At 35.8% G+C, this 24,009-nt stretch overlaps 1 protein-coding gene across 18 annotated transcripts in view; it reads right to left on the bottom strand.

Annotated features, from left to right (window-relative positions):
* The window catches only part of SOX6 (SRY-box transcription factor 6), a 375,371-nt gene that overhangs the window by 221,252 nt on the left and 130,110 nt on the right, over positions 1 to 24,009 (bottom strand). For 15 of the 18 annotated variants that reach the window (XM_064657436.1, XM_064657427.1, XM_064657435.1 and 12 more), the window contains one exon: positions 10,366 to 10,609. In XM_064657436.1, coding sequence (XP_064513506.1) covers positions 10,366 to 10,605 — 240 coding nt within the window. In that variant the 5' untranslated portion in view covers positions 10,606 to 10,609. The remainder of the gene's footprint in view (positions 1 to 10,365; positions 10,610 to 24,009) is intronic. The other 3 variants (XM_064657438.1, XM_064657437.1, XM_064657439.1) reach the window with 1 other exon arrangement.

Below are 24,009 nucleotides of genomic sequence, written 5' to 3' on the forward strand. Positions count from 1 at the left end.
TTAACACAGAGCATGCCTCTTCATCAAAGACTGGTGAAATTTGGTCACAGTAAACCCTACACATTTTTAATCTTGACTATATTAGGATTAATTAAATTTTCAGTCAAGAAATAGAACAATCATCAACATGTTAATAAAGTGTCAGCATCAAAATATTATGTCCATCTGAAGCATCTTTTACTTCCAGAAAGAGTGGACTGCTATGTCTGTAATTTGTTCCTAATGGTGTTAGCTAAACATATTGCTTACTACAAATAGTAGAACAGTGTGGGTTTCTTCTCAGTTTGATCCATGTGAAGATTGCTCAGAATCCCTACACACCTTTGCTGGATTTACAAAACTATCCTCCCCCTTACACACTAGTGGGATATCCACTTACACTACTGGATAACTGTAGAACAACTATTTATGCCTGTACCAGAATGCACAAGGGTATGGCACAGGGATTTTTGTTCACCACAATGGAGGCATTTCCAGACTAGCCCTCTCACAGTTGGCAAACAATAAAATTTGAAGACAGCTTATTACACAGAAACAGGCACAAATCTGACTGCTTAGAGAAAAACATGATGATTTTGCATCTTAAGCTTTCTTGTTTGCCTTACCGTGTCAGATATAAAAATGCTTTAATTTGAAGAAGGTATTTATTTGCAGAGATGACTAAATAAGAAATTCTTACTCCTCAACAACTGAAGAGAGAAACTCTTGACCACTATTTCGGCTAGTCACTATTCAGCAGGGACAAAATTGAATTTATTTTTGAAATGCTGGGTTTTCATATCAAGGTAAATAAATGGCATTTTTCCTGTGTACATTTTCTTGCCAGCCTATTAGCACAGACCAAATTTTATTACTGATCATTCCACTCACTGTGGTTAGTGTTTTGACAAAATGTTCTTATTATAACAGTTTAAATACCTATATATAGACACTAAAATTTAAGGATTAAGTTTCAAAGTGAACAAAATTGAGCAAAATAAATAAATGCACAAAAGGCAGAAAACCAGAAATTGGCAAGGCCTGGACACTAAAATACTATGCATGACTCACTCAGGGATAGATAGCCCATGCATAAAATCATACTTTTACTTGCCCCTAAAACATTTACCTACCTTCCTACTCATCTGTTAGTGGGAAAACAACATTAAGATTTACAGCACCCTATGGTAAAAGCTTTCCTAGGTTTATCCTTGGCCTTTTGCATATTAGAGGACAGTATACTTTAACCAATTCCAAATTTTCTTTGATTATAGATGGTCCAACAACAGTGTCCAAAGTCTTATCTTTCCAGGCTGCCTGGTGTAAACAAGGAGTGGCCTGTTGACTACTCCTTTTAGAGTTGCTGTGAATGACTCAAGAATAGCTTTGCTAACAGCAGGAACAATTCTGAATAATTACAAGCATCAGCTTGGTATAAATAAAGACAGGACTCTCTGTGACTACAAACATGGTATTTTCTTCACACGCCACAATTATTCTTTTAAAACTGCTACATTTAAAAAAATGTATAAATTGTTCAGTAAGCCTCTTACTCTGAGAAAATGATATTTTAGCATGTACATTCGCTAAATTTCACAAGTTACATTGGTTAAATTCTTCAAAAAGAGAACTAATAGTTTCCATACAAAGAAAGGAAATTCCTTATACTTTCTCAGATGTTTCTGCTGAAAAGGGATTGAAAAAATAATCTTAATTTTCTTGTTAGTGTAAAAAGATATTTTCTTACATATTTAGATTCTAAGTTTAAGCAATGCATTTCCCATCACTGATTCTCTTGGTTTTAACAGAATAAATGAGGGAGTAGTACTGGATGTAAATAAAGGTACTGATAGTTTACCCAGTATTTTTCATATTGGGAAGCTACTATTTATAGCAATACCTCCAAGCTGAATCACGAGCCAACTTGTGTCACCTTTTATGAAGTCTTTTCACTTCCAAAATAGAGTGAGCAGGCACAAAATTACAGTTCTGTTGGCAAAAGATTGCAGGTTAAAAGCAAGATTTGATATTCTTGCTCCTTCCTCCACACGGCCCAAGTACAAAATACGGGGGTCTGCATTTGGAGGCTGCGAAGCAGCATCTCAGTTTGGGGACACCAGAACCATGCATGGAGATCTGGTGTGGGACAAATCTCTCTTTGGCATCCTCATAAGGGTTAAGGACAGACCAACATTCTGGTGAGCTGGATTCTCTGGTCAGGAGTCTTAAACGGGGGGAGTGCACAAGGCTGCAGATTTAAATGGCAGCATTTATGTTTCATGTAGGGAGGAGAGATCCTGTTTCAAAGAGAGAAGCTCTCTGAAGGTGAGAAAAAGAGGAAACCTCAGAAAATGAAACTGCGGGCTGTACAAAATCAGGGTCACAGTGTTAGTTAGCAATTTAAGAATAACTGTGATCAACTTTGATTGAAAGTTGATGACTGCAATCCCACTTAATAGCCAGAGAGAAAACTGTTTCTGTAGGAGTTCAAGTGAAATCACAGGATGAATGGCCAAGAAGTAGAAAGCAAATATTACTAACATAAAATGTGTTAGCTGAATTGTTTATTTCCATGTGGATGAGGCTTTTCTGTTATAAAGGGATATTTATCTGTCTCTGCATTGAATGGGACACATGTAAACACCCCAGGAAAGTTGGATATCCAGAGTGGTTTTGATTCCAAGTACTAGAGGCATGCTGGCACTTGGAACTAGTCTGGAGTTAACATATAATGAAAGCAAATGTTTACAAAATCATTTCCAATCACTACATTAAATATGGTTTCCCATTTTGAGGAATTTAATTAAACAGAATTAAAAGAAATTACAAATCTAAGTGATGATTTCCAATTCTCATCCGATTAAGAAAAAAACACAAAAGTTTTATTAAGAAAGATTTATTTAAATCCAAGGCTTGAGAATGACTGCTATGAGCTATTGAGAGAATATCATTTGCTAAGTCTCAGCAAATTATGCTAGTGGGAGGGCAAATGGCAAGTAATGGAATAAAGCCTCAAGTCTTTACTCAGCATTTACTCTGATAAAACTTATACTGATTTCACTGCCAAAGTACAGGCTGAATACAATCTTTAAAAGGCTTGTATTTCATCTTTTAGATACACCAAAAAAACCTCAAGAAACAATACAACAGTGAGCACTAGCTCTAAGCCAAGAACTAATATAATAAATTGAGAATTAAAAAAAAAAAATTAAAAAAAATTAGTTTAGATGAAAGGTTTAAAAATAAGATGTCATAATAATCAGGCATATGTGATACAAGTATGGTCTTATGAATAGGTCACTGCAAAACTAAATATCTGTTTGGAAGGAAAAGGGCAGGACTTTTTGCTTCATGTAAAGTATGACCACTTAATTGCAACAATCCCTTCATATTCAGTTGTTGGAGCAAACCAGATCAATCCAGGTAAACCAGCATTGGGTACAGAGATTTCAGAAGGTTACAATTTTTCAGCTACGTGATTTAAACCCTACTTTACAAATAAGCGACACTTTGGAAAGCTTTGACAGGCATTTAGCTCCGTTCCACAATAGAAAAATCACCTCCAAATTCTTAAATACAATGACAAATCATTTCTATATGGCAATCAACTCACCCACAAATGATATGCATAAATTCATGTGTGTTTTTGTAAGAGTTAGATGCTAAGGATTTCCTTAATTATCCAAATACCATATGTCCTAACTCCCAGTGTTTAAGTTTGGTAATAAATCACAATATTGAGACTTTATGCCCTGCACTTTGGTTAAATGCTCTTATTAAGGAAAAAGTAATGGACAGCCATTTACAAAATGAGTATTTAGACTTACATTTTCATCTAAACTGAAACTGAAGAAGCATTGTGATCAGTCTCAGCTGATTAGCACTGTTTACCTTTTGGGTAAATAAAGACACATATTTTGTGATGCATGCTTGTCGGAAGCTGCCAAATAAAACAAGGATTGTGTGGCTTGGATATTCCAGACCACTTTGTATATATCCAACTTCCCTCTATTAGGTCATCTTAATTGTCCAGCTTATAACTAGATCTATTGTAAATATAGAAATGAAATTTGTCTTTATATTTTAGCAATATTGAATGCGCATGAAAATCCTTCTCTGTATATAGTTACATGGTGTATATTACATGCTTTATGTTTCCCTTTTAGCATTTGCAGAGGAATGCATGCAGGAAACCAGCCTGCTGCATAGAGTACTTGTATTTCTTTAAGGTAAACACTGATGAAACATTTGGAAGATTGAAATAAAAACAAGACATTTATGGGACATAAAGGTATCACATAAAATTGCTGTGAATTACAATAACATTGGCTGCATCCCAGAACAGATAATCCTTATAAACATGCAGGAATGTTGTAAACTGTGTATGAATGTCAGTGATACAGTGCATTAGAAGATTCATATTACACTTGGTGCTGTGTAAGTCTCAGTCCCTGGATTTTTCATGGCCTCAAAGACTAAAATAAATATATGTAGTATCTTTCCTTCCTCCATGAAGATATTTTATGTACACAGTTTTATTATGCTGAACAAAGATATCAAAGTCTGTTTTTTCTTGAGCTGTCAAAGTACAAAAGAAATGCAAAAAGTCCTTGCACAGATGTAGTAAAGTGCTGGATTTTATCTTTTGGCAGGTGCTCAATATGCAGCCCACATAATCACATGTTAATGACTGGAGTGTGTTAATCAGCATGCATACCTGATTCCTTCTTGCCCAAGGAAAAAAAAAAATTAACAATTTAGAATGTGTTAATGCTTATACTTTTGAAAAAATTCATGTCAATATACAGAAGTGAATTAAAAAGTTTTCAGAAATTGCTTCATAAAAAATAGGAAATGTTAAAAGAGGAGAAATGACTAAAAGTTTAGATGGACAAAAACAGAAAATCTTTTGTGAAGAACTCAGGTGATGATTACTTCTATTTAAAACACAGTTCACCCTAGAATGTAGGGAAAGGTTTAAAATAGACTGTGCATTTGGAAAAAAAATATTATACAATGTCAAAATGAAAATGAAACAAATATAAGAAGTATGCCAACAGGAACAATTATTTGATTCTTCCTCAAATAAATTCAATTTTGTATTTCACCACTTCCATTAAGCACATTATTCTGCACAATTTTAGGGACTTGTTTTATTATTTTTAATGTGAAATGTAAACATCTTTTTATGCTAAAGCTAGTAAAACTAAGTCCTTGATATTTCAAACCTTTAGACATGCGGTTAACATTAAAGTTGCCAGTAGTCCTAATAAAGTCAAGTTAAGCACATACCTGAATGCTTTCTGAATTGAAACAACATGCTCAAAAAAAAAAAATTCTATCTTTTCTGCAATATATTTCTCACTAAAGTTTATTTTATGGAAAAATATCATACCATCTGCTTTTTCACACTCTTTAATTTCAGTCAAAACTTTATATCTATGCAATTATATATGAAGGTATTTATCTCTTTAGTTAGATAAAAAATTCTGATGCACTACCTGGCATGCAGAAATAATATCACAAGCACAGTAGAATTGCTTTCGATGATCACAAAACTCAGATTTGTACATGTAAATAACAGCTGCATGAGCAATTTAGCAGATACAAAATTGCCAGAGTTTAGGGCATTTATATTTGATGCATTTTATATGTTCATATTCAGTCCGTAAAGGAAGTAAAAATAAAATTTCAAAACATGTAATTGTATCTATAACTTTTGAGAATTTGAAGCCATGAATTTATATAACAACAAATTCACAGTGTTTAGCATGTGTAAACATTTTCCAATGATCTTCCCTAAACACCTGAGTTTATTTTCCTTAAAGGGAAGAATCTTCAACATGAGAAGTTAATAACAAGGGGCAGGGGGGAGCAACAGGATTGTGCCTGCTTTAGAGACAGCAAGCACTGAAACATTAAGACCTTCAGGATACCACCTATTTCTGTGTTTCTGATGCCAGGAACTTTGCTAAAGCTATATGAAGTTAAATTTGATACTTGGTGATTTAAAATTATTTAAATTTTGAAAGGAACAAATACATGTGGTATTAAGAGATCTTCAATTTTTCTGCTGCATCTATAAGTCTGCTCACAGTACTGGTGAGACGTACATGCAGCCACAGTGGAAAGGTGGCAAGTCTTTTGCTCTTTTGGCAAAAAGTCAACATAAGACAGAGACTTGACATAATTATGAAATATATTTTGATGCTGCCATTTGAGATAAAATCCAATGAGATACAATTAATTTCTAAATCCAAGGGGTCTCTGAATGATGTTACAAAACATATAGGGAAACATAGCACAGGTTTGAAGGTAGTTAATTGTATTTGTGTATGTATATGTGCCAGGTTTCCATCAGTCACAGGGAAATAACACCCATCCTTTAGACTTGAATTGCTGCAGTTGTTCCCTGTAACAGTCTCTCACTTCTAAATAACGGTAGAGCAAAAAGATGTGGGTGCCCTCATTCAGTGTATGTACACACTGTCTAACTAACATATTATTGGGATACAACAATTCAGTTACTATTAAATCTAGCAAAATTAAGTATTTTTGGGGTTCCCCACTCATTCTCTCTCAGTCTTTTGCCCTAAGAGAGACAAGTTTTGGATGCAATCTAAAAATTTGACTCTATCTCTTGCCTGATACTCACTATCCATGGGTGAAAGCATGACACTTTCACTGTTATCTTAGTACAACTTTGACCTCTTCCTTACAGTTTACTGCAGCAAATAGATATGGTTTTAGCCTAAAAGAGATTTTATCTTCTAGTAGGGCTACAATCAGCAAAAATACCCCATACATCCAGATATTTTTATATTAAGTTACAGTCAGAAACACGTATAATCTTTTCAGCTCAGCAATATGAATTTACAGAAATCTTTGGGTTGTTTTATCTTCTCCCCACTGGAACATCAAATTGGCTGGTGATATGATACTTGCAGTATAAGTCATTACAGGTCTGACGTTACAGTTGTTACACATTGCTGAATCTGTCAAATGAAGAGGGAGCACAAAGGGAATTTCCAAATGCAGCTGCTATTTCCCATTTGTTAAATCCTTTTATTACACCATATAAGTACACAGCTGGGAAATACTATAGAGTGGGAGTTAAAACAAAATATTTTGGCTTCCAGACATTCAGAATACACAAAGGACTCAGTGGAAAGCAATGCCTGCTATCAAAAGGGAGTGAAAGTTTGAAAACATTTCTAGCCAGTGTGGTTTTTTTATGATAATGCACGATGTAGTTTAAAGGTATCTTACATTACTTGAAGTGTTGCATGCCATAAATGTTGGGCAAAATTGTAATTTTTTTCCAGTCAAATTGCCCTTCTACTGTATCTTTTTTAAACTTAAGATCTGTATGGCCCTCATAACAAGTTATGATGCATACTGTGTGCTCTCTCAAATTCCACTGAACTCCTTAGTAGCTTTAGGGGCACAACAACGCAGGATTTTGCCCTTAATTAGATACCAGATAAAAGAGAAATTTTTTCCTCCCCATATGTCAACACAGCATTCTTTGAATTTACTATCTTTTAACCAGACAACACACATTATTGATGCATTTTAATGAAAGCACTACTGTCTTTACTTTCAGTGTAAATGGTACTAACAGGTGCTTCTTCAAACCTGCTTTTAAAGGATCCGTCTGGGAAAGAGTCAGAAAGTGCTTACCTTCTGGGAATTTCGTTTTATTAAGTAGAAAAGATGTCACTACCACGGCCCCTAATCTCGGAATTGCCCAATCCACCTTCTGGAATTTGTCTTTCTGGAAAGAAACTTCTTTCCTCCCTTTAAGGAGTATAAAAATTTTTTCATCAGGATAATTGCAGGCACCTCTGAATTCTTTCTTAGCAATATCATGCCTGCTTGGAGACTGACATACTTCAGAAGAGCTTTTTGCAATTGATTGAGGCTTAAAGGTTTGCTCATGAAGGATATATTTAAGGGAGAAAAAAAAATCATTCACCCCCCAAAAAAAAAATATCAAACAAGGTACCCTAAATGATAGTACCTTAAGGACAAAAACACTTTTTCACCACTTCACTGTGGTGATCTAAGTAGTCACCTAACTCACCCAGCTGTAAATACACTGGGGCCTTGCTCTGTACATTTTAGATCTCTTTTAAGTGCAACGAAACAACATGCCCTAGAACTTCAGTCTGCACTGGTAGCCAAGCCTTGCAAATTATATCCAGCTTTGAGCTGGGCAAAAGAAAGGATCTATTTGGTTTAGCTGAAAGTTACCTAAATAAGGTTGACATATATCCACCACCACCAGATTTAAGCCAAGGGACTTCTGGAAACTCCTAACGATTTTCAGGACATTCATCTACATATATGATGGAATATTTACTGGAAAAAGGAGAAAGGAAAACCAGAGTGCTAAGTCCCTCAAGCAAAGTTTATGCACCTGTTCTGAAACACGATAAGCTGAGTACTGATTCGTGCCTGGCCAGAGGAACAGCGAGTGTTGACATGATAGTTCAGCATTAGGAAAGAAAACAGAGACTGCACTCTGTCACTGTGAGTGCAAACCCCCTTCAGAGCAATACACACAAGTACAACTGATCATTCTACAAAAGAGTCTACCATTTTGGCTTACTCCGGGTCCAAGGAGCAGACTGAACAAAAAAAAAAAAAAATGCATTGAGTGTCTCCTGGAGGCCAGGAGTTTCTGTCTCTAGGACACAGAGTAATTTTGTCAATGCTGTTGGTGTCCTAATACTAAAATTCTAAGAGTGCACCTGCCTCTCTGAATGAATAGAGAAGTAGCTGATGAATTCACAGATTTACTTTTTCTATAAACAAACTGGACCCATCCTTTCTGCATCCAGTTTGCTCTCCTGATAACACAAATGTTAAAATTATTCTAATATGCTTATTGCATAACTTGGGAAAAAGAGTGACTCTGTCCAAAATGAGGTTAAATCTCAGAATTCTGAATAGAAGACATATATACAACTTACAACCTACCTTGCCAAATTACTAACCTATCATAATTTTTCTCTAAAGCTATTTCTGCAGTTGAAATTTTGCCTTCTTTGTGACAATCATCCAAATACTCAGGAATATTTTAGGCCTGACAGAAAATTCTGCACTGCATTAAATTGTATAGTATGGATTAGGTAGCAATTTTCTGCTTTGGTTTGATCTTTTGAATCAATCCAATTTTAGGAAAAAAAAATTCAACACTCTATTAGCAAAATAGATCTTATTCCAGTGTTATTATTTAACTAACTCCAGGCATCATAATATGCACAAAGATCTATGGTATCTATACTGATTAATGCATTAGAATTATTAAATCTAGTCAAATTTGAAATAAGTTGATTATTGTTAATGCTGTTAAAAAAAAAATCTACAATTATGTTTAACCTTATTGAAAGATGCTGATTTGTACTAAAAAAAAAAAAAGGGAAAAAAATGTTTGCTGAATAGAATCTACTCATAGATATTTTACAAAAATACAGAAGAAATTTTATGAAAAGGCAGATTATTTTTTTAAGCTAACTATTTGAATTTAAAGTCTGTGAAAGTCACTTTAGGGAGAGTCTGGAATTATGATGTCCTAAATTTACAGAACACCTGGCTGCTCCACGTACCTTAATTCTGTTTCTGAGGAACACATGCAAGGAAAATAAATTGGCTGAGATGCTATGCCCTTTCAGCCTTCATTCAGCCTGCCCATTTATTGCAGAGTTTTGGGGATGCAGAGACAAGTTACAACAAAAAAACAATTTTGTCTAGGCTACTGAAGAGAATACAGATAACAATTCTGATCATTCCTAATGTCACCTGTATGCAAACCGGTGATCTAGAGCAGAAGAGCATGACAGAATTGCTCATAAACACCTTTCCCCTCCACGAAAAGTTGCAATTTCCTATAAATACAGCAAGACGTTTCTGTCATCTAAAATGCCATGCTTTGTTGTGGTGTAAAGCTAGAATATTCTAGATTTTGTGGGTTCTATTTCTGAGAGACAAGTAAAAAATACATTAAAGTTTCTTCCTTCAGCACAACACTTTGCAGATGACAAACAGTTGTGAGCTACGTCCTGCTGTCAGAAATTAATGCTTGAATATATGAGCTAGAAAGGTTATGACATAAATCAAGGTATGAATGAAAACATGATAAATAGATGCATTTCCTTTCAGAAGGTGAACTCATCAAATGACCTCATTCATAAAGACGTGTATACTTAAGTAGATTATACAATTGTAATTTACAATTACACCATATGATGATGATCTACAACTGACACTGACACTATAACATTTTAAAAGCTTTACCCGTGAACATGTCTTTTAAAAGGAGAGCGAACAGTCTTTTATGATACTAATTTGGAGAGCCACGGCGAGAAGTGTGAAACTCACCATTCTGTGTTGGGCTGAGATTACTCCATCCCACTCAGGATCTTGTTGGATGGTCGTGACCAGAGTTGGTAGCTCCTCAGAGTGAGGTTTGTTGTGCATTACATTGTGTAGAGGCAGATGAGAGGCCGCATGCTGATCACTGTTGCCCTCTTCCTTGTCTCGTGATGCTAAATCCTGGGTCATTGTTTCCTCTCCATCAGCTGCACATGCAAATGGAGAGGTGGCCTGCTTGGAAGACATTCTTCTACGAGACAAGAAAAGCAGACAAAAACAAAAAAATTGGTGCTAAGTGAAAAAAATCCAGCTCAAAACAGTCCTCTAAGCACATCACATCTGCCTACAAAAGTCAAAAATTAGTCACATGCAGGTAACAGAAATACTCTAAAAAGTACAGGTTTGGGGGACCTGGATCCAAAACACTGAGAAAAAGTATTCATTGATGGCAAGACAAGTTCAGGGTTAAGTTGTATGACATCATTCTATTCATTTAGGCTTGTCAAACAATATCATTTTCTCCAGCCATAAGAAAATAGTGATTTTATTGCTATTTTCATGTTGATTTTGCATAAGAGTTCAATTATTTAAACTCTTAGTCCCATGAGCAATCTGAAGGTTATAAGCAAATGTTTAAAAGAGAGAGCCCATCACGCTTACCCAATCTCATTCCTTGCAAGAAGATGTTTTCTACACAGATAAGAATTTTTAAATCCATTTCAAATTCTGCTAAATAAGTCCTTTTGCTCTTTGTTTAAAGCTGTACTGCTTTTAAACTGTTTCAATTTTACCTGATTTTACGTTTCAGAAAATGTTTTCAGGAACTCATGTAAAAAGTGTTCTAAACTTTGTTGGATGAATGGATGGATAATATCTGAATAATCTTTTACAATTCAGACTAAAAATCTAAAATAATTATGTTTCGCTTCATATTAGGCACTGAGTACAGGATACAGCTCAACAAAATACTTCAAATTACTTAAAAGTGTAATGAATAAATGCATAGATTTATGTTAAATGTCTTTTCCACATAATGGCCTCTTACTACCATCTCACATGCAAGCACAGCTTTTGCCACAGTTTCTCCACTTAGATGAAAATATTACTGACTTCAACTCAAAATCTGAAAACACTGTATTCAAAATTTCTGGTACGATCAACTGCAACTGTTAAAACAATCATTAATAAACCTGAAAGAAGAGAGCCAAAATATATTAGCTATTTTCCCAGGGTTTAGTAACTTTAGAATATCCTTGACACTGAAATTGCTGAGAAACTGAGGAATAAGATCTTCATCTTAATTGCTTTTTAACAATAATTGATTTCATACCATTTCTTTAAAAATGCACAAATCAGTTAACATAGGAAACCACATGAGCATTTTTCAAATTAGCAAATCATTAACTTGCTAGTACTGTTTCTACAGACAAATAAATACTGATTAAAGGGTCTGGAAATCTGAGACTAACAGTTAAATTTACAAATCTGTCACATGCTTTCATGAATATTACAGTGAAGGAAATATCAAGTGCAAAGAAAAATAATTAAGTTAATTCCAATTTAAACAGTAGTTTTTATGTAGCAGCCTGTGTTTCACATAGGATTTAACAGCTAATGCTAAATTTCTCACAATTAATGAGGGAGTTCAGATTTAGTATCCTACAGTGAAAAAAAAAATTAATATAAGATCAACTAATCTAATTATGTACAGTTCAATATGAAAGTATTACAAGCTTTGAAGTGCTTTGAAACATATTAAAACACTGATACCTATTTAGAATAGCTATTCCACAAATAGAGATAATCCTGCCTCTTAAACTCGACACTGGTGGGGAAAAAAAGGTTTGTGTTTTCTGTAGGGAAGCCTAAGTGTAAGTGGGAGTCTAATATTAATGTTGCCAATAAGCAGAACTGAGGAATTCAAACCGCGTATTACATTCTTACTACGCTAAAGAATTTGTGTTGATGCTACAGAGAACACGCCAAGAGTTCAGCAACCAGCATTACTGTACGTACTTCAAAAGGTTCTGCTTCATAATTGCTATGATCTAAGATAAAATAAAAGGTTTGCTTTCCCTTTTTTCATTAAAATAGTCATGTTAATGTAATCACTCACATGAAAATATACGTCATGCTTTATGTAATCTGAAAACCCGACATGAAAACTGAAAGTCACAATAAAGGATTTTCCTTTCTTTCACCTTCTCAACAGATCTTATTCCTGTTTCATACTGAACAAGCTTCTGTATAAAGCAATAGCTATGGCTGTTTCTTCGCCATAAATTAATCATGACAGAAAACTAGAAATGAAAATGTCTCTTAAGAATAATTTCAACTACAAACTGCACCAATGAATAATAGTGCACAATCCTAATTAAACACAACTCTGCAGCTGCAAAAATAGGCTGAATCTGTCCAAAGCTACGAGTTGGCTTTAAAGGCTGGTTTGTTAGGGACTGTTTTCTTAAGGAAGGCTGGGCCCTCAGTCTTAATCAGCCAATAAATTATTTCCTGCAATTACATTAAATAGAAAATTATCTTCAAATTGGGAATGTTAATTGAAAATCAAAATTCAGACTGAAGTTTAGAAATTACATGCTGAATATAATTAGTCTAGAAAGGCTTCACCTCTATTTCATAAACAGGCTTTTGGTGTTTCCTCAAGTGACCATTCAGTAAAGCTATCTACTGGTAATGCACTGTAGGGGAAGCATTTTTTCTTTGCAATGTACACTAATATACTTTGCTTTTATCTAAGATGTCTTAAACACAATTCAATAAAAATCTCTATTCAAGTTCTGATTACATACAGAAAAGGGACTTTGTTAATGTTAAAAATAAAATTATATCAACAAACTCCCATTCACTAATAATCTCAAGCCATGCCCAGCAATATTTTTCTGTACTAGAGTAAAACAGACCAAGGGTGGGGTTCAAATGCTTCCTAGCTCCACCTACACTTTCTCCCCACTGCTGCATTATGGTCAGACACGTTTCATGCTGTACTTCACTCAGTTACCTATAGTGCTGGAGCCTGAAAAGGAAGACAGGCTCAGGCAGGCCTCCTAGGCACTCACTCTCCTCATGACATAATTTTTAGGGGTGTGTTTCCCTCCTATTTTCTCCTAGAGCTTTGTTAAAACAACTAGGTTTAATGGTTTCAGTTTTTTGGTTGCTAAATTTAAAACATTGGGTTAAAAGGGACAGAGGTGTAGGGCCCTGCTAGATTAAGCCCTCCACTTTCCTTCCCAGCACAATCATTAACTGAATGAATATACCTCATTCTTACATGCCTTCTGAGGGTGCCTGGTTATGCACCAAACATTGATTATGCCTAGGTTAGCAATCAGTAAAGCAGAGTAAATTTAAACTCTTGCAGCTGGATGTTATCCAGTCAACTCCTTCATGTAGGTTTTACTCGTTCCCTGTGTATTTTTACATAGATGGGAGAATTCTGTACACATAATTCCATCAGGTCAAAAGGCAGAGTCTAGACAATAACTCCAAGGTCTCATCCGATTCAAAGGGAGAAGAATCTGGCTCATTTGCGTAGTTTATGTTTATGATAAAATTAAACCATAGAACAGCGTGTTGTGTTAAAATATTTTAATGTTAAAATATGAGCATGAATAGCAGTCAAATTTTAAGCCATAACAACTTCCCAATTTTATGTTTAAAACATTCAAAACGCATTTGTTAAAAATCCCTGCTGAGAGGGAAAAAAAAAAAATCAATATTCATAATAAATAAGGTTTGTAAAAGGTATCAGAAACTTACTAATTTCCATTATAATTTATTTTATTTTATTTCTCCTATTATCAATTAAACTCACTTGCATGATTTAAAAAAAAAAGTTTCTGATAAAAAATATCTCCCTAGTTATAACCCCTGCAAACAGGGGTTTATAATGGAAGTGCTGACACAACCCTAACTACAGCAGCGCAAATGGTGCCGCTATAATACACAAAATCAAGTTCTATTATTCTAAACTATCCTCGCTCGGGGGGTTTTCTTTACTGTGCTCCCAGACAAACTGCTGAAGCATGAAAAATTTAAATGCAATCAAGTGGGTCCAATTCTACTTTACTAGAACAAGTGTCTACAGTGGTACAATCTTAAAAGAAGATGCAACAGATTTGTTTGGTGCTTTTCTTTCTTTTTTCTTTTTTAGCTGTTTATTTATAATACTGTGCAGTGGAGATAAAATAAGAGAGGAAATTACACTCACATTATATCAGTATATTGATTACACAGCACACAATCAGAAAGAAAACTACATTGTGAAATTGTTGCTTTGGTTAAATTGACAGATTATCTGAACACAGCAATACCTAAAGGTGGAAAAAATACCTAATGGGTATGAGAAACAGTTGAAAAAGGCCCTAATTATCTGAAGTCCTACCACCTACTCAAGTTTGAGAATTTAACAAATCTTGATTCGTATTTTCCAAAACTAAAATAAATTCTATCTCATTTTGAACTCAAGACAGAAAAAGAATGGGATCATTTATCAAAATGTCTGCAAAGCTGAGGGATTGGACCCCAATTCCAGTTGGCCTCAGTACTGAGGTAGTAATGCTACAGTTGAACTGCTAAGGGTCTTTTACCTGCAAGTAGCTAAACACTGACCCAAGCAGCTCCATTCTCTATAGATATGACACGATTTTTTATTTTAAACCAGAGAAGACATTCTCTGTGCTCTAGTGAAGGCTGTCAGTCAGATTCACAAAACATTGGTTTTCCTTTTCCCTACAGCTACTGTGTACTACACCTTTCTAAATACAAATAATAATACCTTTTTATTTTGTTTAAGGTTTTTCTTTGGTCTCACATTCTTAAAAAAAATTCATATCCTCTCTCATATCAATTAGGTGATAGTCCTGACATGAAAGGATTCCAAATCCTGAGAAAAATCTCCCATCCCTGCTGTCTGCTCAAATGATTAAATGTTACAGTGGAAATTAAGGCTAGACCTGGAATTTTAGCTGCTGGACATTTCAGAATCAAGCCACGAAGTGTAACGACAGACAAGAACAAAGCCCAGACCCTGTTTCAAAAACATATAAACTAAGCAATAACAACGAGATATATGACAAAGCAGGCTCGTAGTTGGCCAGAGACTCTAGCTTCTGCTCTGCTCCACCCTCACAAAGCATTCATAAACCCAAAGGCATGTCTACACTGCAGCTACATAAATGACTGCTTTGTAATGCTCAGATATCCAAACTAATTTTAAACAAGCTTGCTTCTGATAGCTCTCCAACTACAGTAGTGTGGTGCTCAGATGGACTAATTGATCCTGCTTTAGTGACTGCAGTAGAGACATAACTCAGGTCTACAGCTCCAACAGTAGATTGGAATCAGATTAGATTAGAAATATATTCACTTACAGAGCTTTTATGAACAGTCTCCATTCCTTTTCCCCAAAGTGCCAGATTAAAGTACTTAAGTGCCTGATTAACTGTAAATATGCAAGCAGTCCGCTAATTTCAAATTGGACTACTCAGTTTCAAAAAGTTAAGCACATGTCTAAGTGCTTTGGTGACTCCAGAACTAAATAAATTAAGAGAAACCATTTTTAGAGGTACTCATAACCTTTTAAGTATTTCCTTCTAAACTTCTGTGTTAATCTGATGTTCGTAAGTAAAACTCAGCCACAGCACCTTATCCCTCCCCACCTTTTAAAAGAGCAACAAAGGTGCATATTCCTCTCATAATATTAAGCATGGTTACAGGACCCTCCTTCACTAATCAGCACTCAGCTTTGGGATACATTAGATGCATCATATACTTTTCTTCACCTGCACTGCCCACAGTACCCTCCTCTTTCATATCTATGGCACAGCCATGTCTTTCATGGATCCTCAAACCCCTTCTGAAACTCAAAATCGTCCTTTATGCAATCTATTTTGCAGTGCAAGTTCACCTATACAAGCACAGGCCTGACGTAGAATGGGGTACACTGACATAGTTGCACAGAAGCTACTAGAATAATTTACTTATTTCTAGCTGCAAACCAGTTTAGCTTAGATTAAACATTCAGGAAAACTGATCTTTATTTTTTTGCTGCATAAATATACCGGTTACAGCAGTGTTCAGATAGACTTCAAGAAAAATGAACATGCTTTGGCAGTAGCCTAAAAATTTTGCAGCTCTGGCCCTGTAAAACAATGTTCTGCAGGCAGAACTCAGTAACGTAACTCATTGTAAAGCTAACACTGTAATCTGTCTGCCATTTTAGAATAAACAGCTATTTCCTAAAATTATGAAATCTCACATCTATTTTCAAGGAGAATGAGTAACACAAATGAACAGTTAGTAAAAAAATTTCATTCTCCTGGGGCCTCACACCCCAATATAAATCCCTGTGCACAAATCCTGAATAACTTGAGAAGGCAGCAATGGGAGAGGATCTCCCAGTTTCTGCTCCTGGCTCTGAGTCACTGCAAGGCCTCAGGCCAACCAGCTTAACTCCCTCAAGCTCTTCCTTGGCTTCATTTTGCAGGAATTCTGTAAGAATTAGTTACATATAGATCATAAACAGCATTGCAAGATTAGAGAGCTTATGGTAATCACAGGAACCACCTTGGAAATGAAAGGGCGGGAGGGGGAGTGGAAGCAACTGTGATTCAAGAAATGACAGCTCTAACGTTAACTGAGCACCCAAATCTCTAGCTGAAATAAGCATCAAGCTAAGCAATACACCCACGGCTTCCAAGATACACACTCAGCTATTCTTGCATTTGTTTTTCCAATCCAGGCAAATTACACTTCTGCTAATAGATATGAATCCAAATCACAAAGTCTGACTTCAGATTCAGACTCCCTCAAAGCTCACCCTGAGCTTTGGAACAACTTTTATGGTATCTCTTCTGATTTGTAATAAACAATGTGAGAGCTAAATAGCTCATTCAATCTTCTTGGAAACTATTTTTCTTATGTTCTGCCGTTAGAGTGACCTCCTCAGCCATGCAGCCACAGTGAAATATTAGGGTTAGGGAACAAGTTCTTGTCTATTCATCTAGTTGTTGAAAATATCAAAATAGATGCAGCAAAACATCCTCACAGCCCCCCCTCCATGACTTTTCATTGAAAATCCAAAGTATTTGTTTGGATTCATAAAATGCCAAAAATACAACCTATCTTTCTAGCGGGTTAAGCATTCCATTCTCTTTATTCACTAGCAGAAGCTTTCACTGAAAATGCCTAAGGTGAACTCACTTCAAATGCAGTAAAAGGGCACTGAAAGAATAGTCACTTAGCACCTGGGATGTGCTCATCTTCAGTCACTGTAGTTAATATTTTCTATAGTTTATATTTAGCTGACAATATTGCTGTCACTTTATTTAAACAGCTTGAGACTGTTCTTTGGACTGGAGCTCATATGCCCTGGAATGCTTTGACTCATGAATTGTTTCTCCTGATAATGTTACATCACGTAACCACCTCTGTTTAATTGGTTGGTATTAGCTTCTCAGTGATGGCTGCCTTTAAAGTCCTATGACTAGGCCATGTGTCTCTGGATATCCAATTTCTTACTGTTGGAAAAAGAAAAAGAAAAAAGGCAGTACTGACTTCCAGCTATCTTTACCAATAGTTATGGGAACAAGAGCAAGCGTGCCAGGAATTTATCCATCAGCAACTTATTAGGATTTGTTTTTTCAGGCAGAAAGTTAAGAGAATATACAATATAAATAAAAGCTATCATTAACAATAAAATTTAAAAACAATGGTTGCTATAAATAAGCATTAATCCACATATTTTTAATGTATTTGAATGACTTGTTTATCTGGATGGTTATATAAATGGTTTTGATAAAGGGTGTCTAAAAATACTAAGAATTTATTTTAGCATGTTTAGACTTTGAGACTTTACACAGAATTCAAGAATACATTTATTTTTCCCCTTACAAAGCTAGTTAAGAAGTTGTTCTAATAACTAAAAATCTTCCTGACAACACTTGAATCTGATGGGAATAAGTTCCTGAAATGTTCATTAAATCCTTTCAATACTCTATGAGAAATGTGCTTCAACAGTAAGAGATAGTATTCTTACATTTTTTCGCACCTACAGGTAATTTTCAGGAGTTGCTTAAGATTCCAGGTAATGAATCAAACAGTTATTTTTTAATTCTACAGGTGTGGAAGGTCACATGCCATTTCTCTGCACTACCTAATTCACAACAGAAATATTAATATTGTCAGATTTCTCTCCCCTCCTTCCCCTTTCTCCTGCCGCCTTTCCATGTTTTTGGTTCCATTTCTAAGTCAAACCAAGATAGTGAAATGAAGTATCAGTTTCAGGCTCACCTGAAGCCATTCACCACCTAATTAGTACCCTCCACGTAAAATCAGATAAAACAATGGCTCCACACTCAGTTACAGATTGTCCTCTTAATAAAAACCTTACACTACAAGCCTAAAAACATTTCTATCAGGCAAAATATTTCTGATTCAGTAGAGGTTAGGCAATCATCAAAGCACTTAAACGTAGGTGCCAAACCACATTGCCAGGAGCTCTTAGTATTGTAAGGTACTGTTACCTGACAGCTCAGTGAATATACAATTGCTTGTTTCTCCAACTGAAGACAATCAAATTGTCACCTTCCATTGTAATAACACATAACTTGGGATCAGCAAACTGGCAACAAAACATAACAAAAATATCAGATCTAAATTTCTCTAAAGGGTAAACATTTCCATCTGGCTATTCACACAAATAACAAAAAACAGGATGAGGGATTTTATTCTTACTATCAAATATCCTAGTGCTATTTAGCAATAAGATTTATTTGCCTTTCATTAGGTAGAAAAGAAAAACAGCTAAAGGAGGTGATTCATGAAATACTAAAAATAAACACAGGTCAGAACTGTGCTGGGATTTTACTTCTGCACATATAAAGTACTACAAGGGTCATCAGAGTTGCTAGGGACAAGCATATGTATCTGTATTGTTGTTATTATAAACTCATATATGTAAGGATTCATAAAAATTAATTCTAACTGGCACACGGCGTACTTTGGCACAAGCTACACATGACGTGCCACTTTTATTTGTTTATTTAAATGACTTCATTCTAAGAACTGAAAATGAAGTTTGAACTGCAGTCTGCCTCAGAACTGGGACCTTCAGGATATTAAAAACCTGACGAAAACCTTTGAAGGGAGTAATCTGAATACATGAGAAATAACATTTTCACCATATATTTCTTGAGGTTATTCAGCAAGTGGCCTACATATTCAGGACTGAAATTTGCATTTTGGTGATGCAGAGATCTAATAGCCAGAAATTGTGTTTTATATCTACAGTAGCTCTGAGCACCCTATAAACTACAGAAGAGTGTCCTAGGTAGGATATATACATGGAAAAATATTTTCATCTGGTTCACAGAGATGAAGCTAAACTTAAATCCTTCTTGAGAAACTTGCATTGATGAGTGATATTATGGATTACCTTTTCTGTATCGATATTCCATTCACTACTAACACATACACAAAGTTCTTATACATGTATTGATGTAAATGCACCTTCACGTACTCTTTAAAGTTTCACCAGTGATGGATGAGTTGAAAAGAAGAGAGATGAGCAAAATATGCAAAGGCAAGAATCCATCTTTGACATCAGCTTTTCTCTGAAGGAATATTCAAGAACGGCAGTAATGGACAAGGAGGTTTTTTCTACCCTGAGCAATTGCACCAGAGCCAGATGTAATTCTAACCCTTGTGGATAAAATAGGCACAAGGACTAAAACATGTTGTTAGCCTTGCAGAAGAGGTTAAGGAAAAGATGCAGCTCCACATAACTGCACCTTGTCTCAAGTGTCGCATCCCCAAGAGCTCAGGTGCAAACATGGAAAGGCTGGGCTTTCCAGCTGCAACCTGCTCGCAGCTTTTGGCCACTGATGTTTGCTCTTGTACACTACACTGTATCCTAAAACACAGCACACTGGTACAGAATAATGAACACAGGAAGACAGGAAGGTAGCAAAACCCCAAAACAACTTTAATGTCAGACGCATTTTGGTCAGATAAAACAAAACTAGACACAATGCCCATTTTTCTGCAGCTTTGGGAAGTTGTGACTTTTGTTAAGGCTTTTAGAAGGCAGCATTGTGCACAATATTTCTTTGTTTTGAACTACGGTTTACACAATGTGATCATTACGTACGTGTACAGCAGGAACCCTAAAATGTGTTTACAGGTCCCTGAGGAACCACCTCATTCACAGTAGGCTGCGCCTACTACTGGGAGAAAGGAGAGGGTAGTCTGAAGCAGGGTACTGTTCAGAAAAAGATTACATGCCTAGCTAAAACTACCCAGAAAATATTTGAGAAATACCCTTATTTGACTGGCAATGTGGCCAAGTACAACAGTGGGATAACGTATCTCTTTCTCCCCGCAAACCCTCCACCTCTTTGGCTATGCAACAGGATTGGACCCTTTTCTTTTTGTGTTTACTCCCTTCAATATGAAAATATGAAGACAAAAGATAAATAATTGCAACAGTCTAAGAACTCAAGTTATAACAAAACGTTATGTCCTCTATTAATTAAGGTAATCAGTTGCCATTAAGAAGTGCAAACAATTTAAAGTTCAATTTATCGAGACTTTGAACCTCCTATCCTTTCACAAGCTGCACAGATGAAATATCTACCAATTTTAACTGCCTTTAAAAAAACCTGAAATAACTAAGTCGTTGTTATTCAAAGTTTTTGTATTACATACTTAACAACATCAAGTATTTAAACTGTTATTTAGCTTAAAAAAAAAAAAATGTTTAATATTAACCAGTTTCCCAAAGCAAGTTTTGTATTTTTTAAGAAATTCACTAAGGTATCCAGACTAGGCACTAAAAAGAATCGGAGAACATTAAAAAGTAACCGCCACAGGTAAAAGTTACACCACTTCATCATTCAGCTTGGAGAGATCAAGCAGCAGCAGTCCCTGCATACAGCACTCTGAAAGTGCATCAGCTGCAAAGGAAACTACAAACTCTCCCTGTCTTTTGGTTTCTGTTCTGCAAAGTACCATAAAATTGCTAGAAGAAATAATTTGCGATAACTGAGGACACTCGACCATCCTGTTTTCATGGAAGGTTATAGCATAGAGCATCTGCCCTCTAACAAGGAGGAGGAAACGTGCATAACAAAATCAATCACAAGGGTAAAGGTGAAGAGTGCCCAGGCTCTGAATTGCTCTGTATTTCTGAGTGCTCAAAGTTCAGTGTTAGTGTTTTTAAATGTGTAATAGAACATAATGAAGAACAACTATCAGAGTACAAAACAACAGATAAACCAGCACACGAACCAAAGGCCCGAATGAAGTTGTTTCCAAATAATTAGAAAGTTAAAAAGCCAAATGTCTAAAATACAAACTTAAAATATTGCCAGTGATTTTAAATAAATTCAATAGGATCCCTTACAAATGATTTTGCTAAAATACTGAGATATTCTTTTTAAGTTGGGATGCAGTATGGTTATCATTGTCTTATTGCAGTTTTCATCTCTGACCTATTTTTTCCTATATATTAAGGACAAAACATATGATCTGCATTTGTAAAGCAGTCTTGTCTTCTCAAACAGTGTCAATTCTTGCTCAGGGCTATATTTTGTAACAGTTTCTCACTTACATTTATTGGTAATAATTTATAATAGACAAGTAAACAGTACATATGTGCAGCCAATTACTTCTAAAACCAGATTTGGAGAGTTTTGTTTTCTCATTGATATTTGTTGAGAGCTCTGTTAATGATTTCAAAAGCGTTGCCATACAGAACAGAATACATACATACCTACATGCATACTGCTTTACAGGCACGTTTAGCTGGTACAGATATCATCATTACCATGAACCATAAACGAGACAGTGCTTTGTCTGTGGTTCTAAACCAAATATGAGTAGAATTGGAAAGAAATGTATCTTTTAATCTAGGAATTATGACATAGACATAGAATCATTACAGACTTTTGAGAATGGGTCGGATCCTCAGACACTGCAAATCAGAGCAGCTGTACTGAGGTTAACTGAAAATTATTTAGTCATCTAAAGATACATATCCTTAGCAACTTTTCTTGGCATTGAAATTTTACATTGGGTCCTTTTGCAGTATGAAATTTCTGTGTTTTCTGTGAAAAATTGACTACCATTACAATATTAGCAGGAACCGTATGACATTATAATACTCCTTCAAACACTCATTGCAGAGAAATGCAAAAACTAGTAAGGTAGATCAGGAATCGTAGCAAACTGTATCCACTGCTCTCTGTATTTTTAAGTGTATTCCTCTTGAAGTGGTTCAAAATAACAAGATCTCTTCACTTACACAGAGAAGCACTTTCAAAAAAAACCCACAAAAATTACATCTCCGACTGGCATAAATGCTAATAGCAGAGTATAATTTGGGGAAGAATCAAACACAGACTACTAAACCAAAAACAATTTTAAGTTTTAATTTGAACATGAATTCTTATGCTGCTACTTGGCAAAGCACTGCAGTCCAGCAGCTCCTTTGGAGCAAGGTCATGAAAGAGGCAGGGGTCATCCAAATATGTAAGACCCCCAGCCCAGCAGGCGCAAACTCTGCACTAATTATATGAGGTTGCTTCGTCCCCAGCACACAACCACTCTGGCAGCCTCCCCCTGGCATTAGCACTACCCAGAACAGTGCTGAGGTGACAGGACCAGGGCGAGTGCCCATCAGGAGGTGCCCATATTTGAGCAGACAAAAATAAAGCGTGAAAAGGGTGAAAGCAAAGACTTTCAGTTTTTTTCTGCTGAATCATTTTTGGTCATTGAGGTGTTAGAAGCTGATTCAGGCAGGGAAAAGCCCTATCAGGGCAGAAACTGGAGCTAGCAGGGAGGCACAGGGTCACCCTAGAAGGAAGCAGGTTTGGGGTGAGCCCTCTCATCTTTTCAGCAGAGGGGTCAGTCTCCAAGAGAAGGCACCTCCACAAAGAGGTTCTCTTACTTTGAGACTGTGCCCTGGTTGTTTTTTTCATAGAAGGTGATGAAGCAGTCTAATATTTGGCAATCAGCACCACTTCTCGTGTTCCAGAAATCTCAAAATATCTTCACCTTTACTAAGCAACTCTCTCAGCACTCTCACTTTACAAAAGAAGAAACTGAGACACAGTTTAATGAATTAACCCAAGGAAACAAAGCAAACCAAAAGTACATAGAACTGGATTACCAGCCCTTCCCAGCTCCCTGTGAAAGACGTAACTTGCAGCAAGAGATGAATCTCAAATCAGGTTCATAATACGTTCACAACTGAACAAGTCTCTTCTCACTAGCAGACAAAGAAACCTTTCCTTACAATTATTTATTTCAGTGAACAGACGTGTAGAGTTGCATTTATTTCTATGGCTTTGTCATTATCAATTTACTATACCATGTCGCAAGTTACAGTTTACTTAAATCAGCCAGTAAATGCTGGGAGAAATGTTTGTTGACACTGAGTAGTGAATTCCTACAAAACCTGACTGCACTCCTGCACTGGCAAGTGGTGATCAAAGTGATATGAAACTGAAAGCTCCCACACCAGGATGAACAACACAGTAAGTACAAGTTCAGAAAGAGGCTGGGGATGCAAAGTCAGTTCAAAAATACAAACTGGATAATAAAATAAAAAAGGAACATATATTTTTAACC

Source organism: Pseudopipra pipra, chromosome 6 (assembly GCF_036250125.1).
Source record: "Pseudopipra pipra isolate bDixPip1 chromosome 6, bDixPip1.hap1, whole genome shotgun sequence".
Taxonomy (NCBI): Eukaryota; Metazoa; Chordata; class Aves; order Passeriformes; family Pipridae; genus Pseudopipra; species Pseudopipra pipra.